At 46.4% G+C, this 24,315-nt stretch overlaps 1 protein-coding gene across 2 annotated transcripts in view; it reads left to right on the forward strand.

Annotated features, from left to right (window-relative positions):
- The window catches only part of LOC119969408 (tumor necrosis factor receptor superfamily member 5-like), a 119,305-nt gene that overhangs the window by 44,166 nt on the left and 50,824 nt on the right, over positions 1-24,315 (forward strand). For both annotated transcript variants that reach the window (XM_038803027.1, XM_038803026.1), the window contains one exon: positions 17,826-17,910. Coding sequence is in view for 1 of the 2 variants with exons in the window: in XM_038803026.1 (XP_038658954.1) it covers positions 17,826-17,910 (85 nt within the window). In the remaining variant the exon portion in view is untranslated. The remainder of the gene's footprint in view (positions 1-17,825; positions 17,911-24,315) is intronic.

The raw sequence follows: 24,315 nt of genomic DNA on the forward strand, positions 1-24,315 counted from the left end.
AAACTTAATAATGGTAATTCGAAAAGTTTGTTCCTCTCGAATTGCTTTATATGTTGGTGGCTCATCATCTGATACTTTTTCCCATACATTCACTGCTTCCCTCAATCCCCAAGGTCTCAAACTCGAGCCGCCCTTCAAGTCAATGATCACCTTCATGCGTCCCACAGCCCTGGACACACGCTTGATGATCATTCAACTCTACAGTGATCAGCTTCCTCCTAAACACAGGTCATTGGTCCTCCTGGCGTCCAGCTATTTCACAATGTATTAATTAAGATTCAAATTCTTTGTCTCCTCAAACTGACTCCACAGTCCCAGTTTTCATGTGGGCCTCTACAAGTCAAGCATTGCAATAATTGCATGCGCGCTGGCCCTGTTTTGCAACCAAGCATCCTTTACATAGTTTGGGCATGCATCAGCAATCAGGAAAGAACCTGCCCAGCAGTGAGTGGGAAATTATGTACTACTACAGTCTTGAAGGGCTGTTAGCTATTTCTGTGCAAAAGCAATGGATTGGGAAGGAGTGCCAACAGGAAGAGAAGAACAGGCCTCCACTACGTGACTGAGCCGTGGGGATTCTCCTGAAGCAACTCTGTTCAGAGAAGGGAAATTCAGTTTGCTGCAGCTGGTTTCCAGATCTCCAGAAGAGCGGTGTGGAGTGTGGATCATCCTGTAACATGGCTGCCATTGGATAAACTGCCTGCAGTGCCAAAGAAAGGTTTATGAAACTACACAGTATACCAAGGTTGGAGAGCAGATCATGGCTTCACGATAGTGATAAAAATATGAGCATTCAGTCACCTCTCAACCACATGGTCGTATAGTACTTTAATGTCTCCCAGGGACACACACTATACGGCAGGGTAATTAATGCCCATACATCACCACTGGGTGCTTAAGCCTAGTAAGATCCTTCTACCTACTGCTCCTCCAACTATGTGTGTTCATATGCTCAAAACCGCTATCAAGAAAGAAGGACATTTATGTAGTGCCTTTCCTGATTTCAAGATGTCTGAAAATGTATTCTGGCCAATGAAATAATTAAGAGTAATCACTGTTGTAATGTAGGAAACTATAGGCTGTGTGTCCATACATGGGTATCATTAGCTGTGTGTTTGACAATCTCCTGGTCTCAACCATTGTGCCGTATATGTAGAACAAAGCCAAGCGTATCGAAAGGGAGGCATGTCAAGAGGGAAGTGGATTCTTCCTCTCCCACCCCTTACCTACCCAAACTTAATTATTTGCCTCCTTCCAGGCACCTACACAGTATTTGAGACCAGAGCGGAAGCAGGGCAAGGACATCTTACACTGTTGGTCCCCAACTCGGGCTTTGTAAGAAATTTAGTAACTTGTTCAGATTTGAAAACCAGATGGGAACTGAGGGGAATTTTTGTTTCCATGCAGTGAATTGTTACGATCTGGAGTGCACTACTTGAAAAGGTGCGGAAGTAGATTTAATAATAACTTTCAAAAATAAATTGGATATACGTGGAAAGTTTACAATTTGCCGGGCTTTGGGGAGGATGGGACTAATTAGCTATCTCTAGCAAACGCACAATGGGTCAAATGACCTCTTTCTGTGCTGTAAGAGTTGCTTCACCTATTTACAATGAAAGAATCATTTCTGAAGGAACACCACTGTCCTGATCTATGGCTTAGTTACTGGAAATTGCTGGACTTACTCTTTAGACACAAACTGGGCCCTGAGGGAAAACAAACCACAAGACCAAAACAAGTAAAGTTGCGGGCTGTTCCTTTATAAATTAGCTCATTTTTGATGGCTCATGTTTAATATTGGCAGATGAATAGAATTATATTAGCACTGGGACATTTCTGGGGTAAAGTCAGAAAACCCTGGTCCCAATTAAGTTAAGCCACTTCTACTCCAGTGTGTATGTATTACAGGCAGAGATTGAGTATAGTACACTTCCACTGATGCCTCTGGTAGTTTTCATCCCTTCTCTGCCTAGCAACGTGAAAATTAACTCCAGTTATAGAATCATAGAATCCCTTCAGTACAAAAGGAGGACATTCAGCCCAATGAGTCTGCATCGACCTTCTGAAAGATCATCCCACCTAGTCCCAAGCTCCCACCATATCAACGTAACCCCACCTAACCTTCTGGACACTGAGGGGCAATTCCTTACCATAGCCAATCCATCTAACCAGCACATCTTTGGACATTGGGAGGAAACTGGAGTGCCCAGAGGAAACCCACACAGACAGGGGCAGAAAGTGCAAACTCTGTACAGTTACACGGGGTCGAAATCGAATTCGGGTCCCTGATGCTGTGAGGCAGCAGTGCTAACTACTGGGCCACTGTGCAGCCAATATGCCTGATGTCTACATTGCAACAACCACTCCTTACTTCTTTTTCATAGGTTGATATTTCTGGCGTTACTATCTCCTTGGATACCATGTTCAACTCTCGGTTCTCCTCCAATGCGAATGCCACATTCCAACTTTAGCCATTATTTTTCGTGATAGGCAATTTAATTTTTCGCAAACAATTCGTAACCAATTCAGTACTGATGAAAGAGCATCAACCTGAAACTTTAATTCAAGCTCTCACTTCACAGATGCTGCCAGGCGTGCTGAGTATTTCCCGCGTTTTCTGTCTTTATTTCAGATTTCCAGCATCTGCAGTATTTTATTCTTGTAGTTCCAATCTTTCCTTTAAGCTGCGTGGATGTACGGCTACACTGCCATCGAGACTGAGCTGTGTAGGGACTAACAGGCCGTGTGGAAGCAGTGGCCCCTTCAACACATGAATAGCCGTGTGCCCTTCTTAAAGAACCACGAGTCTAACAAACAGACCACACGCAGGCAAGGGAAATTAGGGGCAATATTATAGTCATACTGCACAGAAAAGGTTCTTCGGCCCATCGAGTCTGCGCAGGTCAAAAACAACCACCTAACTTTCTAAACCCATTTCCCAGCACTTGGCCCATAGCCTTGTATGTGTTGGCTTTGCAAGTGCACATCTAAATTCTTCTTAAATGTAATGAGGGTCTGTGCCTCCACCACCCATTCAGGCAGCGAGTGCCATACTCCCATCACCCTCTGAGTAAAAAAGGCTTTTCCTCATAACCCTTTACCTAAAGCCTATGCCTCCTGGTCATTGATCCCTCCACCAAGGTGATCTGAACCATCTTATTACTTTCACTTTCACTTCATTTTGTGGTTCTCTTTGTATCTCTTTCAATTCTATCTTAGTCGGGTGCATCATGTAGGTTCCTAAGCTTAAAAAACTGAATGCATTTGAACTGATGTTAATATATCAGTTAATGCACTAGACTACTTGTGAGTTTTGATCCGACAGACACGGTGACGACATTGAAGCAGAGTTAAGCCAAGCTTCATTGTGGTATAGGCCTGCCAGGTGATTGGTTTTCCCCAACATTAGTGCTTCTGATCTGTGGGGAAACCACTTCATTTATTAATTCAAATTAATCCAACACGCTGATTTCAGTGTACAGACTATGACATTGCATTGAATTTAATCCGGTCTGCGGTGACTGTTCAATGTAACCAGGTTCAATAAGGATATCAGTTAATGGCATAGCAGAAAGTGACCCAGTCTATGGTACTGTAGTGTGGTAGTAGTACAGCCCAGTGAGAAATAGGAGTCATGCAGACCAGAAAGCTCCCAGGTTTGATCCTGAATTAACCAATCTCAACTGGGACAGGAATTGGTGAACTATAATTGGCCTCCGTATCCTGAATAAGGAGGGGGAAAGGGGAAATCCGGTTTGGTTCTCCCTGCTGGTCTCAGTCCACAGATTCTGCTGGGCAATGTGTAGGAAGGTGAAGCCTGGCTCCAGGGATGAATTATTTGTTGACATTACATTTACAGATGAAGAAGGTCGATTAGGCCCAAGGTGAAGGTGCTGGAGGGAGGTCAGTGCCTTTGGTTGAAATTCTCCAACCTATCCAACTGGCATGATCATCTGGTCCTGCAATGGCGGCCCCCAGCGGCGTGTTGCCCAGTGGCGGAGGAAGGTGCGGGGCACGCAAAACCCCCTAATCATCAGCAGGACAGGAAGATCCCGCCACCGGACAACAGTGGGCCACCTCCACTGCTTATATATACCAGGGGGGTGGGGGAGGGCCAGAACATCCCACCCTTTGGAACTGTCTAGCTCAGGTCTATGCTGAGAAAGGGAAATTGGAGGGAAATAACTTGTTATTGTACGCAAAATAGTATTGCATGATAGTATTGTGGTTATGTTACTGGACTAGAGATCTCTGGACTGGACTAATAATCCAGGGAACACATGTTCAAATCCCACCTTGGCAGAGTTCAGTTCATACCAGAGATACACTCACTAGTAGAAGACTGGTTGTTCTTTGATATAATCATATAAGCTATATATGGCACCTTATCATCTATGAACAGGAAGTCTTGTCTGAGATTTAGCTGTAAAAGCCTGTCTGCATACTTTGTTTGATCCAGATGTTGAACGAAAGGTTAAGAAGAGTGAGCTGTTATTTTTCAGCTGTCATTTTATGCTCAAATAATTTTAAGTTAAGGAACTGCAGGAAAGCCTATAAATTGACTGCCCCATGCAAAATGACTAAGGGCTGACTCAGTGATCTCCCGATAGATAATTGCCAAATATAAAGGTTGATTTCTCGAACAGCCGATCCAGCTGAGAAACAGTTCTCCTCACGAGGTAGGTCATTGCTTAAAAATTAATGGACAGGAAATCAGACTGAATGACTGTTAATTTCCTGAGTGACGTTTGCATCAAGTATTGCTTCTTGTCAGTACCTTAGCTTGCATAAGAAGCATTTGGAATAATAATAATTTTTATTATCGTCACAAGTAGGCTTACATTAACACTATAATGAAGATACTGCGAAAATCCCCTAGTCGTCACACTCCGGCGCCTGTTTGGGTACACTGAGAGAATTCAGAATGTCCAATTCACCTAACAAGCACGTCTTTCAGGACTTGTGGGAGGAAACCAGAGTGCCCAGGGGAAACCCACGCAGACACAGGGAGAACGTGCAGACGGCACTGACAGTGACTGCAGCTAACCAATGTGCTACCGTGCCGCCCACAAGATATTTGGAGCATATCACACATTTCCTCCATTTTATTTTCTTGAGTCCAATATCACGCTTCTAAATATTGGAACGAGGAAGCATAGACAAATTAGGATGGGCAGTGTTGGTAAACACCAACCTTTGAATCAGATACCAAGCAGAGTGGTAGAGATACTTCTGAATATTACGCCATCCATTTAAAATTTTTTTAAGAGTACCCAATTATTTTTTTCCAATTAAGGGGCAATTTAGAGTGCCCAAGCCACCTAACCAGCACATCTTTGGGTTGTGGTGCGAAACCCACGCAGACACAGGGAAAATGTGCAAACTCCACACGGACAGTGACCCAGGGCCGGGATTCGAACCCGGGTCCTCAGCTCCGTAGGCTACAGTGCTAACCACAATGCCACATGCCGCCACACCCTCCATTTTGATGCTACCCAATCTATCCAAGACAACTCTATTAGCATGTTACCCATCAGGTGTGTAGCTCGCTGAAGCAGCCGGTGGGGGATCGGAGCAATGCAATGGCTGGCGCCAAATCCGCTTTTCGGGAGACACTCCATTCTCTGCCTGATTGTGGTTTTGAGCAATGGAGAAACCACTGCAAATAAGGTGAGCAGCTTGAACATCATGGCAGTAAGCAAGGCTGGGAGTGTGACACCCCCAGCTGAGAGAGGAGGAAAGGTTTTGATTAGTGATTTAAAATAGTGGAAAGGTCAACTCCAGGGGTGGAATTCTCTGACCCCGGGGGGTGCCTCCACGGTGGCCTGTCCCACAATCGGGACCCACCGATCGGTGGGCGGGCCTGTGCCGTGGGGGCACTCTTTTTCTTCCGCCGCCGCCGCCATGGCCTTCACCATGGCGGGGGCGGAAGAGACCCCCTCCCCAGCGCATGCGCCGGTATGACGTCAGCAGCCGCTGACGCACCGGCGCATGCGCGGACTTCCGCCGGCCAGTGAAGGCCTTTCGGCCCTGGCTGGCGGGGCGCCAAAGGCCGTACGCGCCAGCCGGCGGAGCGGGAACCACTCTGGCATGGGCCTAGCCCCTCAATCTGAGGGTTTGGCCCCAAAAGGTGCGGAGAATTCCGCACCTTTGGGGAGGCCCAACGACGGAGTGGTTCACACCACTCCACCACACCTTGACCCCCTGCCCCGCCGGGTAGAGGAGTATCCCGGCCCAGAAGTCTCCAGAATGCACAAATTAACCATCCAGGTGAAAAGCCACCACCTGTTCTATCTTGACCGGTGACACCAGCAATCATTCTTCTAATGATAAAAGTAAAAATAAAACCCAACGAAAAATACAAATGTGACTGGCAGGACTGGTAGGGAAAAAAGCTGGGAATGTGGCCTCAGCTCGTGCAGTACTGTGGGAACGCTACGCTGCTGGAGTCCATAGATTCATAGAGAGTCATTTATGGCATTGAAGGAGATCATTCAGCCTATCCGGTGAGTCCATGCCGACTTTCAGCAAATCTCTGTCTGCACCCTCCCATGGAGCCTCACCGTGGGCGGCATGGTGGCACAGTGTTAGCACTACTGTTTCACAGCGCCAGGGACACAGGTTCAATTCCAGCCTTGGGTGACTGTGTGGAGTTTGTACGTTCTCCCTGTGTCTGCGTGGGTTTCCTCCGGATGCTCCGGTTTCCTCCCTTAGTCCAGAGATGTGCAGGTTAGGTGGATTGGCCATGCTAAATTACCACTTGATATGCAGGTTAGGTTATGGGGGCAGGGCAGGGCAGATGGGGGAGTAGATCTGGGCAGAGTGCCCTTTCGGAGGGTTGGTGCAGACTCCATCGCCTCCTTCTACACTGTAAGGATTCTATGATCCTTCCTAAAATTTGGTGACTAGAATAGGGTGCAGAACACTGGCCTAACCAGAGGTTCATAAAGGCTTAAATGACCTATATACATGTTTCTCTAATACCTTTGACCAAGTTTGATTGAGGAAGCAAATACAACTGAATTAGATACAAAATATTTGTATTATTATTGAAAATAAAAATGGTGGCTCACTAAGCGAGGGCTATTGTGTGTTGTAGGCTGTCCATTGTTAGCCTAGCAATTTGTTGAACCTCAATATGGTCCATAATAAGGAAATTAAATTTGTTTGGATGCACCGCGTCGTAGGTCAATCTTAGGTCAGGTGCTGTCTGTCAGTTGAGACATTAAAACGTCTGCCCCTCAAATGGACGTGAAAGCGCCCGTGGCACTATTTGGAAGAAGAGCTGGAGAGTTTGCCGCTCTGAAGAAGAGTCATACGGGCTCGAAACATTGATAGATAGATAGAGAAATACAGCACAGAACAGGATTTCGGCCCACAATGTTGTGCCGAACTTTTGTCCTAGGTTAATCATAGAATTTTGGGCAATTTTTCATGGCCAATCCACCCAACCTGCACATCTTTGGACTGTGGGAGGAAACCGGAGTACCCGGAGGAAAGCCACGCAGTTACGGGGAGGATGTGCAGACTCCACACAGACAGTGACCCAAGTTGAAATCGAACTTGGAACCCTGGAGCTGTGAAGCAATTGTGCTATCCACAATGCTACCGTGCTGCCCTTAAGAAGTTAACCTACACTCCATTATTCTACCCTAATCCATGTACCTATCCAATAGCCGCTTGAAGGTCCCTAACTTTTCCGATTCAACTACTTCCACAGGCAGTGCATTCCATGCCCCCACTACTCTCTGGGTAAAGAACCTACCTCTGACATCCCCTCTATATCTTCCACCATTTATCTTAAATTTATGTCCCCTTGTAATGGTGTGTTCCACCCGGGGAAAAAGTCTCTGACTGTCTACTCTATCTATTCCCCTAATCATCTTATAAACCTCTATCAAGTCGCCCCTCATCCTTCTCCGTTCTAATGAGAAAAGGCCTAGCACCCTCAACCTTTCCTCGTATGACCTACTCTCCATTCCAGGCAACATCCTGGTAAATCTCCTTTGCACCTTTTCCAAAGCTTCCACATCCTTCCTAAAATGAGGCGACCAGAACTGCACACAGTACTCCAAATGTGGCCTGACCAAGGTTTTGTACAGCTGCATCATCACCTCACGGCTCTTAAATTCAATCCCTCTGCTAATGAACGCTAGCACACCATAGGCCTTCTTCACAGCTCTATCCACTTGAATGGCAACTTTCAAAGATCTATGAACATAGACCCCAAGATCTCTCTGCTCCTCCACATTGCCAAGAAACCTACTGTTAACCCTGTATTCCGCATTCATATTTGTCCTTCCAAAATGGACAACCTCACACTTGTCAGGGTTAAACTCCATCTGCCACTTCTCAGCCCACCTCTGCATTCTATCTATGTCTCTTTGAAGCCGACAACAGCCCTCCTCACTATCCACAACTCTACCAATCTTCGTATCATCTGCAAATTTACTGACCCACCCTTCAACTCCCTCATCCAAGTCGTTAATGAAAATCACAAACAGCAGAGGACCCAGAACTGATCCCTGCGGTACGCCACTGATAACTGGGCTCCAGGCTGAATATTTGCCATCCACAACCACTCTCTGTCTTCTATCGGTTAGCCAGTTTGTTATCCAACTGGCCAAATTTCCCACTATCCCATGCCTCCTTACTTTCTGCACAAGCCTACAATGGTGAACCTTATCAAATGCCTTACTAAAATCCATGTACACTACATCCACTGCTTTACCTTCATCCACATGCTTGGTCACCTCCTCAAAGAAGTCAATAAGACTTGTAAGGCAAGACCTACCCCTCACAAATCCGTGCTGACTATCCCTAATCAAGCAGTGCCTTTCCAGATGCTCAGAAATCCTATCCCTCAGTACCCTTTCCATTACTTTGCCTACCACCGAAGTAAGACTAACTGGCCTGTAATTCCCAGGGTTATCCCTATTCCCTTTTTTAAACAGGGGCACGACATTCGCCACTCTCCAATCCTCTGGTACCACTCCTGTTGATAGCGAGGACGAAAAGATCATTGCCAACGGCTCTGCAATTTCATTTCTTGCTTCCCATAGAATCCTTGGATGTATCCCGTCAGGCCCGGGGGACTTGTCTATCCTCAAGTTTTTCAAAACGTGCAACACATCTTCCTTCCTGACACGTATCTCCTCGAGCTTATCAGTCTGTTTCACACTGTCCTCTCCAACAATATGGCCCCTCTCGTTTGTAAATACTGAAGAAAAATACTTGTTCAAGACCTCTCCTATCTCTTCAGATTCAATACACAATCTCCCGCTACTGTCCTTGATCGGACCTACCCTCGCTCTAGTCATTCTCATATTTCTCACATATGTGTAAAAGGCCTTGGGGTTTTCCTTGATCCTACCTGCCAAATATTTTTCATGTCCTCTCTTAGCTCTCCTAATCCCTTTCTTCAGTTCCCTCCTGGCTATCTTGTATCCCTCAGCGCCCTGTCTGAACCTTGTTTCTTCAGCCTTACATAAGTCTCCTTCTTCCTCTTAACAAGACATTCAACCTCTCTTGTCAACCATGGTTCCCTCACTTGACCATCTCTTCCCTGCCTGACAGGGACATACATATCAAAGACACGCAGTACCTGTTCCTTGAACAAGTTCCACATTTCACTTGTGTCCTTCCCTGACAGCCTATGTTCCCAACTTCTGCACTTCAATTCTTGTCTGACAGCATTGTATTTACCCTTCCCCCAATTATAAACCTTGCCCTGTTACACGCACCTATCCCTCTCCATAACTAAAGTGAAAGTCACAGAATTGTGGTCACTACCTCCAAAATGCTCCCCCACTAACAAATCTATCACCTGCCCTGGTTCATTACCAAGTACTAAATCCAATATGGCCTCCCCTCTGGTCGGACAATCTACATACTGTGTTAGAAAAGCTTCCTGGACACACTGCACAAACACTACCCCATCCAAACTATTTGATCTAAAGAGTTTCCACTCAATGTTTGGGAAGTTGAAGTCACCCATGACTACTACCCTGTGACTTCTGCACCTTTCCAAAATCTGTTTCCCAATCTGTTCCTCCACACCTCTGCTGCTATTGGGGGGCCTATAGAAAACTCCCAACAAGGTGACTGCTCCATTCCTATTTCTGACTTCAACCCATATTACCTCAGTAGGCAGATCCCCCTCGAACTGCCTTTCTGCAGCTGTTATACTATCTCTAATTAACAATGCCACCCCTCCCCCCCCCCCCCCCCACCTCTTTTACCATCCTCCCTAATCTTGTTGAAACATCTATAACCAGGGACCTCCAACAACCATTTCTGCCCTTCTTCTATCCAGGTTTCCGTGATGGCCACCACATCGTAGTCCCAAGTACCGATCCATGCCTTAAGTTCACCCACCTTATTCCTGATGCTTCTTGCATTAAAGTATACACACTTCAACCCATCTCCTTGCCTGCAAGTACTCTCCTTTGTCAGTGTTACCTTCCCCACTGCATCACTACGTGCTTTGGCGTCCTGAATATCTCTATTTGTCTCTCCACAGATGCTGCCAGACCTGCTGAGCTTTTTTTCAGCACCTTTCTGTTTTAATTTCAGATTTCCAGCATCATATTTTGCTTTTGTTACAGGTTTGCCCAGTGGCCTAAACAATATTTATCCCTCAGTCGATACCTTGGGTAATTTCCCCAAACGGTGCCATAGCATCTCTCAATTGATCAGAGCGCGATGTAGATTTATTTAATCTGCTTATTTTCGTGTCTAAAATAGATACGTTCAACAGAAGTGTGTGAGTCATATAGAAAGAAGAGAGGGAGAAGGCCAAACAGGAAAACAGATGGGCAAATAAGGAATTAAAAGTGTGAGAAAGAAAGCACAGAGTGCTGGGCCTAGTGTGCTGAGGACTTCCAGTCTCTATGGACGAATTCTGTGTGTGAGAAAGAAGTGCATGATGGATAGTGTAGTTTCAACCAGCTCTGTGGACCTACAATACCCAGAGTGCTGCTGTCACCAGGGCTCTGTAAAATAAATAAATCTGCGTTTCTAGACATGGGCACTGATTTACAAATGATAACCGCCGTGAGGCATGAGCACCAGAGAAATAACTTTAAATAGATTTATTTCCTGGTGTTGAACACATTAATTAAAAAATTTTGTGCCCTTTTGGGTTTGAGGGTTTTATTTTTATGTCAGGGACGGATGTTAATTTGACGAGGTGATTTGACACTGCACTCCAACCTTGGGTTGAGGCAGGCAGTCAGCTGGGCCTACCTGTTGACGATAAGCGTGGTTCAATTCAGCTGCCGGCCTTCTGAGATTCTGGGGGCAGAAATTCCCTCTGGTTGTTACTGCCCCACTGACTGCTGTCAGCAGGGGAGAGAAAATAATAAATTTATCTTCCTGGAATCAACTGGGAAAATACAGCTGTGTTGGTGTCTAATAGGTCACTGATTCATCCTGGAAAAGCAAAACTCCGGGCGGAGGTGTCAGCTCAGGATCGCTTACCTACTAGCCAGGGCCCAAAATGTCGCCCCCTCGTTTCTCAGCAGCAGTTCCATGACCTGTTCATTCTTGTCTTGTGCTCATTAAGAAATTCTTCCCTTCTCTTCCGACATTCCTTGCTCTTTCTGCGGTTCTGCGGGCAGCAATACGTTATTGCAGCCGCCATCCTTCATCCGGGAACGCCGGTGGATCTTTGACTTGGAGGGCGTGCCAGAGCCAAGCCCGAACCTCCCGCGCAATCTCTGTCTCTCTGAGTCTGTTTTTAAAAAAAAATAATTTTTATTCACATTTTTGCATAATATCAACAACAAAAAGACAGAATTTTTTTTTTTTTACAAAGTCCAGAAATGGCTGCCACCTCCTGAAAAACCCCTGCACTGATCCCCTTAGGGCAAATTTCACCTTCTCTAGCTTGAGAAACCCTGCCATGTCATTGACCCAGGCCTCCACGCTTGGGGGCCTCGCGTCCTTCCACTGAAGAAGAATCCTCCGCTGGGCTACCAGGGACGCAAAGGCCAGAACATCGGCCTCTTTTGCCTCCTGCACTCCCGGCTCCTCCGCAACCCCAAATACTGCGAGCCCCCAGCCCGGATTGACCCTGGATCCTACCACCCTTGACAACATCCCTGCCACGCCCTTCCAAAATTCCCCCAATGCTGGACATGCCCAGAACATATGGGCATGATTTGCTGGGCTCCCAGAGCACCTAATACACCTGTCCTTGCTCCCAAAGAACCGGCTCATCCTTGTCCCGGTCATGTGAGCCCTGTGCAGCACCTTAAACTGTATGAGGCCAAGCCTCGCACAAGAAGAGGAGGAGTTCACCCTCCCTAGGGCGTCCGCCCACGTCCCCGCCTCAATCTCCTCACCCAGCTCCTCCTCCCATTTACCCTTCAACTCCTCAACCGAGGCCTCGTCCATCTCCTGCATCACTTGGTACGCCGCCGAGATCCTCCCCTCCCCAACCCACACCCCTGAGAGCACCCTGTCCTGGACCCTACGCGGCGGCAGCAGAAGGAACCTCGCCACCTGCCGCCTGACAAACGCCCTGACCTGCATGTACCAAAAGGCGTTCCCCGGAGGGAGCCCGAACTTCCTCTCCAGCTCACCCAGGCTCGCAAATTTCCCGTCTATAAACAGGTCCCCCAACCTCCTGATACCTGCCCTGTGCCAACTCAGGAACCCGCCATCAATTCTCCCCGGAACAAACCGGTGGTTCCCCAGTATCGGGGATCCCATCGAGGTCCATTGCCCCCAAATTTTGAGGGTAGCCACCACCACTGGGCTCGTCGTATACCTCGTTGGAGGGAACGGCAGTGGCGCCGTCACCAGCGCCTCCAGGCTCGTGCCCACACAGGACGCCATCTCCATCCTCTTCCATGCTGCCTCCTCCCCCCTCCATCACCCACTTATGCACCATCGCTGCATTGGCAGCCCAATAGTACCAACAGAGGTTGGGCAGCGCCAGCCCCCCCCCCTATCCCTGCCCCGCTCCAAGAACACCCCCCTCACCCTCGGGGTCCCATGTGACCACACAAACCCCGTAATTCTCTGAGTCTGTTAATATGCAATTTAAAGCTGTGCCTCCCACATTGTGTGTACGATCTTTCCCACCTTAAACTCAGGAGCATTAATTCCAATTATACACACCTTCACCTGTTTACTGGGCTGAGACCAGTGAATTCAATGCCGCAGGGAAGGTAAAGCTGGGGCTGCATAATTTTGTATTTTGTTAACTTGCATGATTTCTTTCTTGCAGTCCACCTTTGGGTGCTTGTTTATTCTCAGTGTCAGCTCAGTCAGCAATGGCTCTGGCTTCAGGTTTAATTCTTGCTTCCTGCACAAGTGCATATTCCAGGCTGCCCAGTGTAGCGCTGAGGATGTGCAACACTGTCAGACGAACTGTACTTCAGATGAGGCATTAAAGTGAGACCCTCTCAGGTGGATGTAAAATGTCCCAAAGCACATTTTCAAAAGAAGAGGAGGGGAGGTCTCCCTGGTGTACTGGTTACTATTTAACAGAACATCTGGCCACTGTCTCATTACCATTTGTGGTATCTTGCTGGGTGCAAATTGGCTGCTGTATTTCCTGTATTAGAACAGCGAATGCTAATCACGTTCATATCCTGTCCAAAGCTAGAGGATGGATTACTGGAAGGAGGTTTTTAGTGTAATTTCTAAAGTGGTGCACGTGAAACTGGACCCGGGCCCCAGGGAGACCATATTCTGGGTGTTGGACCAGCCAGGGTTGGAAACGGGTGCGAAGGCAGATGTTGTAGCTTTCGCCTCGTTGATCGCCTGAAGGCAGATCCTTAAGGCGGGTCCGGAGGAGGTTCACAAGAATGATCCCTGAAATGAAGTCATATGAGGAATGTTTAAGGACTCTGGGCCTGTACTCGTTGGAGTTTAGAAGAATGAGAGGGGATCTTATGAAAACTTACAATATACTGCAAGGCCTGGAGAGAGTGGATGTGGAGAGGATGTTTCCACTTGTAGGAAAAACTAGAAGCAGAGGATACAATCTCAGACTAAAGGGACGATCCTTTAAAACAGAGATGAGGAGGAATTTCTTCAGCCAGAGGGTGGTGAATCTGTGGAACTCTGCCGCAGAAGGCTGTGGAGGCCAAATAACTGAATAACAGAGATAGATAAGTTCTTGATTAATAAGGGGATCAGTGGTTATGGGGAGAAGGCAGGAGAATGGGGATGAGAAAATATCAGCCATGATTGAATGGCGGAGCAGACTCGATGGGCCGAGTGGCCTAATTCTGCTCCTATGTCTTATGGGCTGCTTTACCCTGGATGATGTTGAGCTCCTTGAGTGCTTTTGGAGTCTGTATGTTGTCCATGTCTTACAGTATATGGACATGGACTCATTCAGTTATCTGAGGATTCGCGAATGGTGATGAGGATTGCGTAATCATCAGCGAACAAGCCTGCTTCTGACTTTTGATGGAGGGAAGGTCATTGATGAATCAACTGAAAATGATTGACCCTAGGACACTGCCCTGAGGAACTCCTGCAGTGGTGTCCTGGAGCTGAGGTGATTGACTGCCAATCACCACAATCATCTTCCTTTGTCCTAGGTACAACTCCAACAAATGGAGAGTTATCCTCCTGATTCCCATTGACCTTCCCGTGCACCAAGGAGCAGCCCAGCGTTTGTGTTTAAATTTCCTTTTATTTTGTTTCACTTTCATCCCTTACCACTTCAGCATTACACTTGGGCTTTGTGTGAGGTTTATCAAAATTTGTTTCAAGTGTAAAGATTATCCTGCATTCTGTGGCCCTGTGTTGTATCGGGGCCCTGTGCCAGGGCACCATGTGCTTCATAGTAAATGTACCCTGAGACCAAGGCTGTAGTTACTTCAGGAGCTGAGTGGCCTTCGTGGAAGCCAAACTGAACATTAGCGGGGAGGTTATTGCTGTGTACATACCGCTTAATAGCACTGTTGCTTACACCTTCCATCACTTACCTGATGTTCGAGAATAGTCTCATGGGGCGGTAATTGGCTGGGTTAGATTTGTCCTGCTTTTTGTAGACAGGTCACACCTGGGCAATTTTCCACATTGCCGGGTAGATACCAGTGTTACAGCTGTCCTGGAACAGCTTAGCTAGGCTAGTTCTGGAACAGAAGTCTTCAGTAATTCGGCACAGCATCATGGGCCGAAGGGCTTGTTCTGTGCTGTATTTTTCTATGTTCTAATGCCGGATGTTTTTAGGGCCCAAAGCTTTTGCAGTATCCAATGCCTTCAGCCATTTCTTGATATTGCATGGAGTGAATTGAATTGGCTGAAGACTGGTAGCTGTGATGCTCAGGATCCCAGGAGGCCGAGATGGATCATCCATTCAGCACTTCCGGAAGGAGATGGCTGAAAATGCTTCAGCAATATCTTTTGCAGTGATATGCTGGGCTCCCCCATCATAGTGGGTTTTGATACTTGTGGAACCTCCTCCTCCTGTGAGTTGTTTAATTGTCCACCACTATTCACGCCTGGATGTGGCAGTACTGCAGAGCTTAGATCTGATCCATTGGTTTCCATCATGGGCAGGATCAGAAAATTCCAGCCCTTGTCTGGCAGTTATTCCCTTCAGGACATGTCCAGCCCAATCAGTAGTGGCCATTCCTGGTGATGGACATCAGTGGATGATGGGTGTCTAAGTGGGAAAGCGAGGTTAGGAGCTAAGTGATAAATTTTGTGTCATCCCAGTTGGGGGCATAGACATTTACCAAGGCTACAGGGGTTTGAAGAATTGTGCCATTAACAATTATTTACTATCCATCAGGGCCTGAGATTACATTCGAGCAGGAGAACTGGACCTTCTTATTTATCAGAATCGCCATTCCCCTGGTCTTGCCGTTCAAGCTAGAGTGAAAACCCTGGCCAAGCCATGTTTTGCATAAGCTGGTGCGATCTAGAATATGAAGATGCGTTTCTTGAAGGAATGCCACTTACTTGTTGAGACTCTTGAGAGATGTGCAAACACTCTGGATTGTTTTACTGGACCACTTAACACCCTAATGCTCCGTTTAACTATTCTAATTGGGGTCCTGTACCCTTCTGAGTGCCTACACTAGTCATGACTTGGGAGGATTTTACATGAGTGTCAACAAGTGTATAATTTGAATTTGATTTGAATTTGATTTATTATTGTGTACAATCCAGACAGATCGTTCCACACATGAAAAAACATAGGACGTGCATAAATGCACAATGTAAATACATAGGCATAGGCATCGGGTCAGCATACAGAGTGTCATACTGCTCAGTAGAGAAGGTGTGAACAGATCAGTTCAGTCCATAAGAGGGTCATTTGGAGGTCTGGTAAGAGCAGGGAAGAAACGGTTTTTGAACCTGTTAGTGCGTGTTCTCAGAGTTTTGTATCTCCTGCCCGATGGAAGAATAACCTGGGTGGGAGGGGTCTTTGATTACGCTGTCCACTTTCCCAAGGCAGCAGGAGGTATAGACAGAGTCAATGGATGGGAGGTGGTTTTGCATGATGGACTGGGCTGTGTTCACGACTGTCTGTAGTTTCTTATGGTCTTGGGCCGAGCAGTTGCCATACGAGGCTGTGATGCAGTCAGATAAGGGATGGATTCTCCGCTCCCCGACACCAAAATCGCGGCTGGTGGCAGGATGGAGAATCCATTTCCCTGCATGGAATTGGGACCAGCGCCGGTTTCCTGATTCTCTGGGCCCCGAAAAGCGGCGTACTTTGAGAGTACACCGTGCCGCCTATCGCCTACCTGCGGCCATTGCTGGAGGCCTGCCCCGCCACTCTCCGTGCCCAACTGGCCGTAGTCCTGATGGCATGGATCTAACATGCTTCACTTAAGTCAGGGGTGGGCAAACTTTTCCGTGCAAGGGCCACATTCAGAAATTCACAATTTTAAAGGGCCGCATAGTATATTAAGTAAAATAATTACTTCACCCGGTTATGATTCTGGGCGCCTCATATAGAACATAGAACAGTACAGCACAGAACAGGCCCTTCGGCCCTCGATGTTGTGCCGAGCAATGATCACCCTACTCAAGTCAACGTATCCACCCTATACCAGTAAGTAAACCAACACCCCCCCCATTAACCTTAAAAGAAAATTAAAAATTTAAAAACAAATGTAAAAATAAAAAATTTTTTTTTTTTTTTTTTAATGACTTGGTGGGCCGCATAAGGCCCGTGGGCCGTAGTTTGCCCACCCCTGACTTAAATTGTGCGTATGTGCGTGCTTCACTTACATTGCGTGTGTGTGTGTATGATTCACTTACATCGTACCGCGTGTGCGTGCTTCACTTGCATCACGCCGTGTGTGCGTGCTTTACTTACATCGCGCCGTGTGTGCGTGCTTCACCTACATTGAGTGCATGTGCATGCTCCACATACATCGCACCACCGAAAGTCCACAGTTGGATATGTTGATGGGATTAGATGAAAAAGGGTGGAAGGAGACTCATCTGAATCATAAATACCAGCACTGACCTCTGGCTGAATTACATGTTTTCTGTGCTCAATATTAACTCTGAAAAAGGAATTGAAAATATTGTTGCAAGAAATTTACAAGCTGTGGGAAAGTGCAGGGAAGTAGCGTTAATTGGATAGGCCTTTCAAAGAGCAAGTACAGGCATGGTGGGTTGAACGGCCTCTTTCTGTGCTGTGCGATTCAGCAATTTCTGTACCATCTGTGCACAATTTAAAAGAGAGGGTAGTTGTACTGTAGTTCATTGGGCCTTTGTAAATGGGGTTTCAGGGGCAACAAGTTGAAGGTAGCCCATCCTCATTAAGTAGGGAGCTAAGCAGAAGTTGAGCACCTCGTTCTGAGCATTTGGTCTTTGTGTTTGATTTTCAGCTTTACCTGTGTGATGTCCCCAGCAACTGTGACAACAACACCCAGTATTTCAAGGTTGACCAGTGTTGTTACAAATGCGGTCCTGGTAAGTGTATCTATCAAGGGGTTTGAGTTCAGATGGTGAGGGGCAATTTAAAAAAAACACTGGAAACTAAATGTTTGCTTCGCGAAAGTATGGAAAATACTGGATGAACCTTACGGTCTCCATTGAGGTAGAGCGATTTGGAGTGTAGACCTTTTATTGAAACAAGATTTTTTTTTGGCTGATTTAAAAAAAGTGTTATTAAAATATTTGTGACAATGTTGTCTTTTCTCGGAGGATTGATTGACCCACTTCATGTATCAAATATTGATTTTTATTAAACTTGTCTACTTACCAATTTCCTATTATTGACTCTGTAGCTGTAACCATAGGAACAATAGATCAGGGCTGGCCTTTACCTCCATGTAATTTAACCTTAATGCCTTTACCCAACCTCTGGTCTGAAATTTTCAATTGATTCCCGAGCCTGGATTTTCACGTTGGGCTTGGAAAATGCGAGTGGGGCCATTTTCCGAGTTCGGAAGCTGGAGCCCCTCATCTCTGTCCATACCCACCATATTTCTGTCTCCTGCAGACGTGGACGACTTGGCTTTGGGTTTTCTGGATTCCAAGTTAGCATTGGAGAAGTGCGGGTTCCAAGGCAGGCAGGCTGGCTCGAAGTTCCTACTGCTAGGATATCGACCCAGCTCGCCAACATAGTTGTTGTCCCCTCTTAACCCTACTCACCTTCCATGTCCTCATACCCGCTATGCTCCCTCCCATTTCCCCTCTTATTCCCGAATAATACCTCTTGACACCTTTTATCCCTAATGCTCCCACACATGCCTATTCCTCCTATATGTCCTTCATATCTCATGTACCCGTATATCCATTATGGCCCTCATCCTTCTCATGCCAGCTCCATACCCACCTCATAACTTTCATGACCACAATGCTCACCATGGTTCACATACTCACCATGCCCCTCCTATACTCCATAGCTACTCAGCCATTATCCCCTATGTGCAGACCTCAGGATATCTTTGACATGGACATTAAGAAAATAAACAACTAACAATCTAATAGAATTGTCATATTCAAAGATAATTCTTATTGAGGCAAATCTCTGGACCCAAAAAATACATTCAAAAGAAAGAATTCCGTAGGAGGTCAATCTGTTGGACAAAACAAATAAACGTTTATCCACTTGCAACATCAAAGACAGATAACAGGGCAGCACGGTAGTACAGTGGTTAGCACAATTGCTTCACAGCTCCAGGGTCCCAGGTTCGATTCCCGGCTGGGTCACTGTGCGGAGTCTGCACGTTCTCCCCGTGTGTGCGTGGGGGGCTCCGGTTTCCTCCCACTGTCCAAAAATGTGCATGTTGGGTGGATTGGCCATTCAAAATTGCCTTTAGTGTCCTTAGTCTTGGTTGAGTGGGATTACTGGGTTATGGGGATCGGGTGGTGTTCTGCTTGGGTAGGGCGCTCTTTCCAAGAGCCGGTGCAGACTTGATGGGCCGAATGGCCTCCTTCTGCACTGTAAATTCAATGAAAAATTCTTTAATAACCACTGTCAATCAAAATGTGAACTCCACCCTCCCCCTCAAAGATAAGTAGTTCTGGGCATTTGAAACTCACCCAAGCTTTCAAAACAGTCCCAGCTAATAAAACAAACCTTGGGAAAAGCCAGTAATGCAGTCCATTGAAATTGAAAAAACATTTTTAACAGCTTTTTTTAAAGCTGAAGTTGGCGTTCATTTCAAAATACATGCCTGCGCTTAACTTGATTCTATATGGTCACCAGCAAGGCAATTTTTACAAAGCTGGAGATTGGTGGACATTTAAATCACAATTCATGACAGCAGAGTTTGCCAGCACATCGTTCTCCAGTTTTGCATACATTATGGCACTTCCTCCATGAAGAAAATTACTGTAATGCATGCCAACACTTACGCAATGCTGGTAAACCTATCTTAGCAGGGCAGAGCCCCATGATGAATGAATCACTTTTGAAAACACAGCTACATTACAATTTAGTGACATTTGAAGGTGTCGAAACATTTAAAACTTAACCTTTCAGAATGTTCCAGAATCCTCACCAGGCTTCTTCATTGGTCATGAAAAGTTCCTACGGACTTCGCAATGAACACCCTGTTTTCACCTGAGGCCTTCCTGACTTATCAATCAGTCATATGAAAATAGTACAGATCAGGAAGACAGTAAATTGGAAAGCGCAGTCAAAAATCCAAATTTTAAAAATTTACCTGACCCCTTTCACTGCCTCCATCAGGAGACGGATATCTGTGCCTCGGCATCAGTCGATTTGTATGGAAGTGACTCCCAGATTTTCACTGCACTTTGTACGATGGAGTGCTTCCTGTTACTACCCCACAGGCCTGTCTCCAATTTTAAGTCACCTTGTTTTTGAAAATAGTTTCAGTCTCTCTACCGTATCAAATTCTTGCATTATCTTAAAAATTAAACCAAACTGACTTCAGACACTGGTAGAGGGGTGTTTCTTCAGTGCCTCGATGGCATACCCCCCCCCCCCCCCCCCCCCCGTCCCCCCCAGCCTCTCTGTCTCCACTTTTTCTTGTTAACCCTACAACCACCCCCCTTCCCCTCCCCCTGCTGACCTAACTGTCCTGGAAGAAGTCAATGAATGGTTTCCACCTCCGGGCGAACGCTTCCATCGACCCCCTAAGACAAATTTAATTTTCTTCAGCCTCGGGAAATCCGCGATGTCCCTCACCCACATCCCCGGCTTCGGAACTTGATTAGGTACCTTAAGGCGAAGGAACCCTTAGGGAGCACTGTTGCTCGTTCAGGTATCTTTATGATACCGCCACGAGCTTCAAGTTCAAGTTCAGATCAATGACTCAATACACCAGTTAGTAAGTTCAAACAAGACACGTTTATTATTACACAGTTATTTACTACTCATGCATATAATACTAAGACTAAACTATTCTTACCACTACTGGGCCAATACTTATCTGGAATAAGGGAACTGTCGGATCAGGGAACAATGGCCTCTTGCTCTGTCCTGGATCCGCAGGCTTCCAGTTGGTGTGGACTAAAGGGGTCAGGAGTGTCTATTCTCGTAGCGGGCGTTGTATGACCCTTACTTGTCGGTGTAGCAATTGGCCAGGCCTCTCCTTCTCACGTTCAAGTTCCTAGAGAGCTGCTGAAAAGGTGTTCTGCTGGGAGGGCCGGCTAAGAGATCGAATTCGTCTTGGGACCTTACTTTTATAGGTCTCAGGGGCTTCGTGCCCTTTTGGGCGGACCCCTAACTCACTGGCAATCGATTGGGTCTCATCCCAATCGATTGATACGAATCCCCCAATACGGAGGCTGTTCCTCGATCGCGGGGCGGTTCTTTCTAACTTTGTGTCCTTTTGTTTCAGACTCCGTTGGCGCCGATAAGTCTGACTTGCTATAGAATGTTTCTATTGCAGCTAATTGTTGTGTCCATTGTGCCCGGGAATCTCCGGGAATCGCTCAATTAGTATGCAAACCTGCTAGTTTCTATGCAGTCTGGTTTCTTCACAGACAGAATCCACAGAGAGATTCTGCAACCTGCTTGCCTTTCTGACATTGTCCAATTTTCCCTGCATGCAACTCAATGTTCCATTTTATGTCGGGAAGTGGCCAGCTTCGGTGGCTACACTCCCTCCTTGTGATCCTAACGCGATAGCGTGAAGGATCACACAACTACGGTGTCTTCGTTCCCTGACCTCAGTGAGTTCCATGGCCTCTGCACTTTCCTCAACTATGCAGACACTTTCCTCAACTATTTTACCTACAATCTCTATTTGGCGCTATGTCACAAGGGGACATGCATTATCAAAATCACAACGGGAACCTCTAACTAACCTTAAATAAACTACACTCAACGTACATTCCATCAGTCTATCTTCCTATCAGTACAGAATTATAACAACATTCAAGATACACTTCTCTGACTCGGCAGTCAAGCTCAGAGGTACATAAGCATTCAAAACACATTCCTTTATTTACATGGCAACATCGGCAAAAAAAATCCTTTATTACATTTCAAGGGGTTCGGGGGACTGATGGAAACCGAAGATAGGGGATCGCATCCTATATACAGTCGAGGTACGAGAGCGGTATGCTCTCCTTCGCCATTTCCTCATCCTAAAAGTCTGTACTATGATGCAGACAATTGCCAGTGCCAAAAGCGATTCTACTACATATGACAAGGAGTACCAATTCATATATGTGGTACACCAGGTCAACAAAGAACAAAGAACAAAGAAAATTACAGCACAGGAACAGGCCCTTCGGTCCTCCCAGCCTGCGCCGATCCAGATCCTTTATCTAAACCTGTCTCCTATTTTCCAAGGTCTACTTACCTCTGTTCCCGCCCATTCTTATACCTGTCTAGATGCCTCTTAAATGATGCTATCGTGCCCGCCTCTACCAGCTCCGCTGGTAAAGCGTTCCAGGCACCCACCACCCTCTGCGTAAAAAACTTTCCACGCCCTTAAAATTTCCCCCTCTCACCTTGAAATCGTGACCCCTTGTAACTGACACCCCCACTCTTGGGAAAAGCTTGTTGCTATCCACCCTGTCCATACCTCTCATAATTTTGTAGACCTCAATCAGGTCCCCCCTCAATCTCCGTCTTTCCAACGAAAACAATCCTAATCTACTCAACCTTTCTTCATAGCTAGCACCCTCCATACCAGGCAACATCCTAGTGAACCTCCTCTGCACCCTCTCCAAGGCATCCACATCCTTCTGGTAATGTGGCGACCAGAACTGCACACAGTATTCCAAATGTGGCTGAACCAAAGTCCTATACAACTGTAACATGACCTGCCAACTCTTGTACTCAATACCCTGTCCGATGAAGGCAAGCATGCTGTATGCCTTCTTGACCACTCTATCAACCTGCGTTGCCACCTTCAGGGTACAATGGACCTGAACTCCCAGATCTCTCTGCACATCAATTTTCCCCAAGACCCTTCCATTGACCATATAGTCCGCTCTTGAATTTGATCTTCCAAAATGCATCACCTCGCATTTGCCTGGATTGAACTCCATCTGCCATTTCTCTGCCCAACTCTCCAATCTATCTATATTTTGTTGTATTCTCTGACAGTCCTCCTCGCTATCTGCAACTCCACCAATCTTAGTATCATCTGCAAACTTGCTAATCAGACCACCTATACCTTCCTCCAGGTCATTTATGTAGATCACAAACATCAGTGGTCCGAGCACGGATCCCTGTGGAACACCACTAATCACCCGTCTCCATTTTGAGACACTCCCTTCCACCACTACTCTCTGTCTCCTGTTGTCCAGCCAGTTCTTTATCCATCTAGCTAGTACACCCTGAACCCCATACGACTTCACTTTTTCCATCAACCTGCCATGGGAAACCTTATCAAACGCCTTACTAAAGTCCATGTATACGACATCTAAAGCCCTTCCCTCATCAATTAACTTTGTCACTTCCTCAAAGAATTCTATTAGGTTTGTAAGACATGACCTTCCCTGCACAAAACCATGCTGCCTATCACTGATAAGTCTATTTTCTTCCAGATGTGAATAGATCCTATCCCTCAGTATCTTCTCCAACAGTTTGCCTACCACTGACGTCAAGCTCACAGGTCTATAATTCCCTGGATTATCCCTGCTACCCTTCTTAAACAAAGGGACAACATTAGCAATTCTCCAGTCCTCCGGGACCTCACCCGTGCTCAAGGATGCTGTAAAGATATCTGTTAAGGCCCCAGCTATTTCGACCCTCGCCTCCCTCAGCAACCTGGGATAGATCCCATCCGGTCCTGGGGACTTGTCCACCTTAATGTCTTTCAGAATACCCAAAACTTCCCCCTTCCGTATGACAACTTGACCTAGAGTATTTAAACATCCATCCCTAGCCTCAACATCCATCTTGTCCCTCTCCTTTGTGAATACCGAAGAATCTCACCCATTTCCTTTGAGTCCACGCATAAATTCCCTCTTTTGTCTTTAAGTGGGCCAATCCTTTCTCTAGTTACCCTCTTGCTCCTTACATACGAATAAAATGCTTTGGGATTTTCCTTAACCCTGTTAGCCAAAGATATTTCATGACCCCTTTTAGCCCTCTTTATTGCGCGTTTGAGATTCGTCCTACTTTCCCGATATTCCTCCAAAGCTTCATCAGTTTTGAGTTGCCTCGATCCTATGTATGCTTCCTTTTTCATCTTAGCTAGTCTCACAATTTCACCCGTCATCCATGGTTCCCTAATCGTGCCATTTCTATCTTTCATTTTCACAGGAACATGTCTGTCCTGCACTCTAATCAACCTTTCCTTAAAAGACTCCCACATTTCAAATGTGGATTTACCCTTAAACAGCTGCTTCCAATCCAAATTCTCTAGCTCCTGCCGAATGTTGTTATACTCTGTCTTTCCCCAATTTAGTACTCTTCCTTTCGGACCCCTCTTGTCC

Source organism: Scyliorhinus canicula, chromosome 7, assembly GCF_902713615.1.
Source record: "Scyliorhinus canicula chromosome 7, sScyCan1.1, whole genome shotgun sequence".
NCBI lineage: Eukaryota > Metazoa > Chordata > Chondrichthyes > Carcharhiniformes > Scyliorhinidae > Scyliorhinus > Scyliorhinus canicula.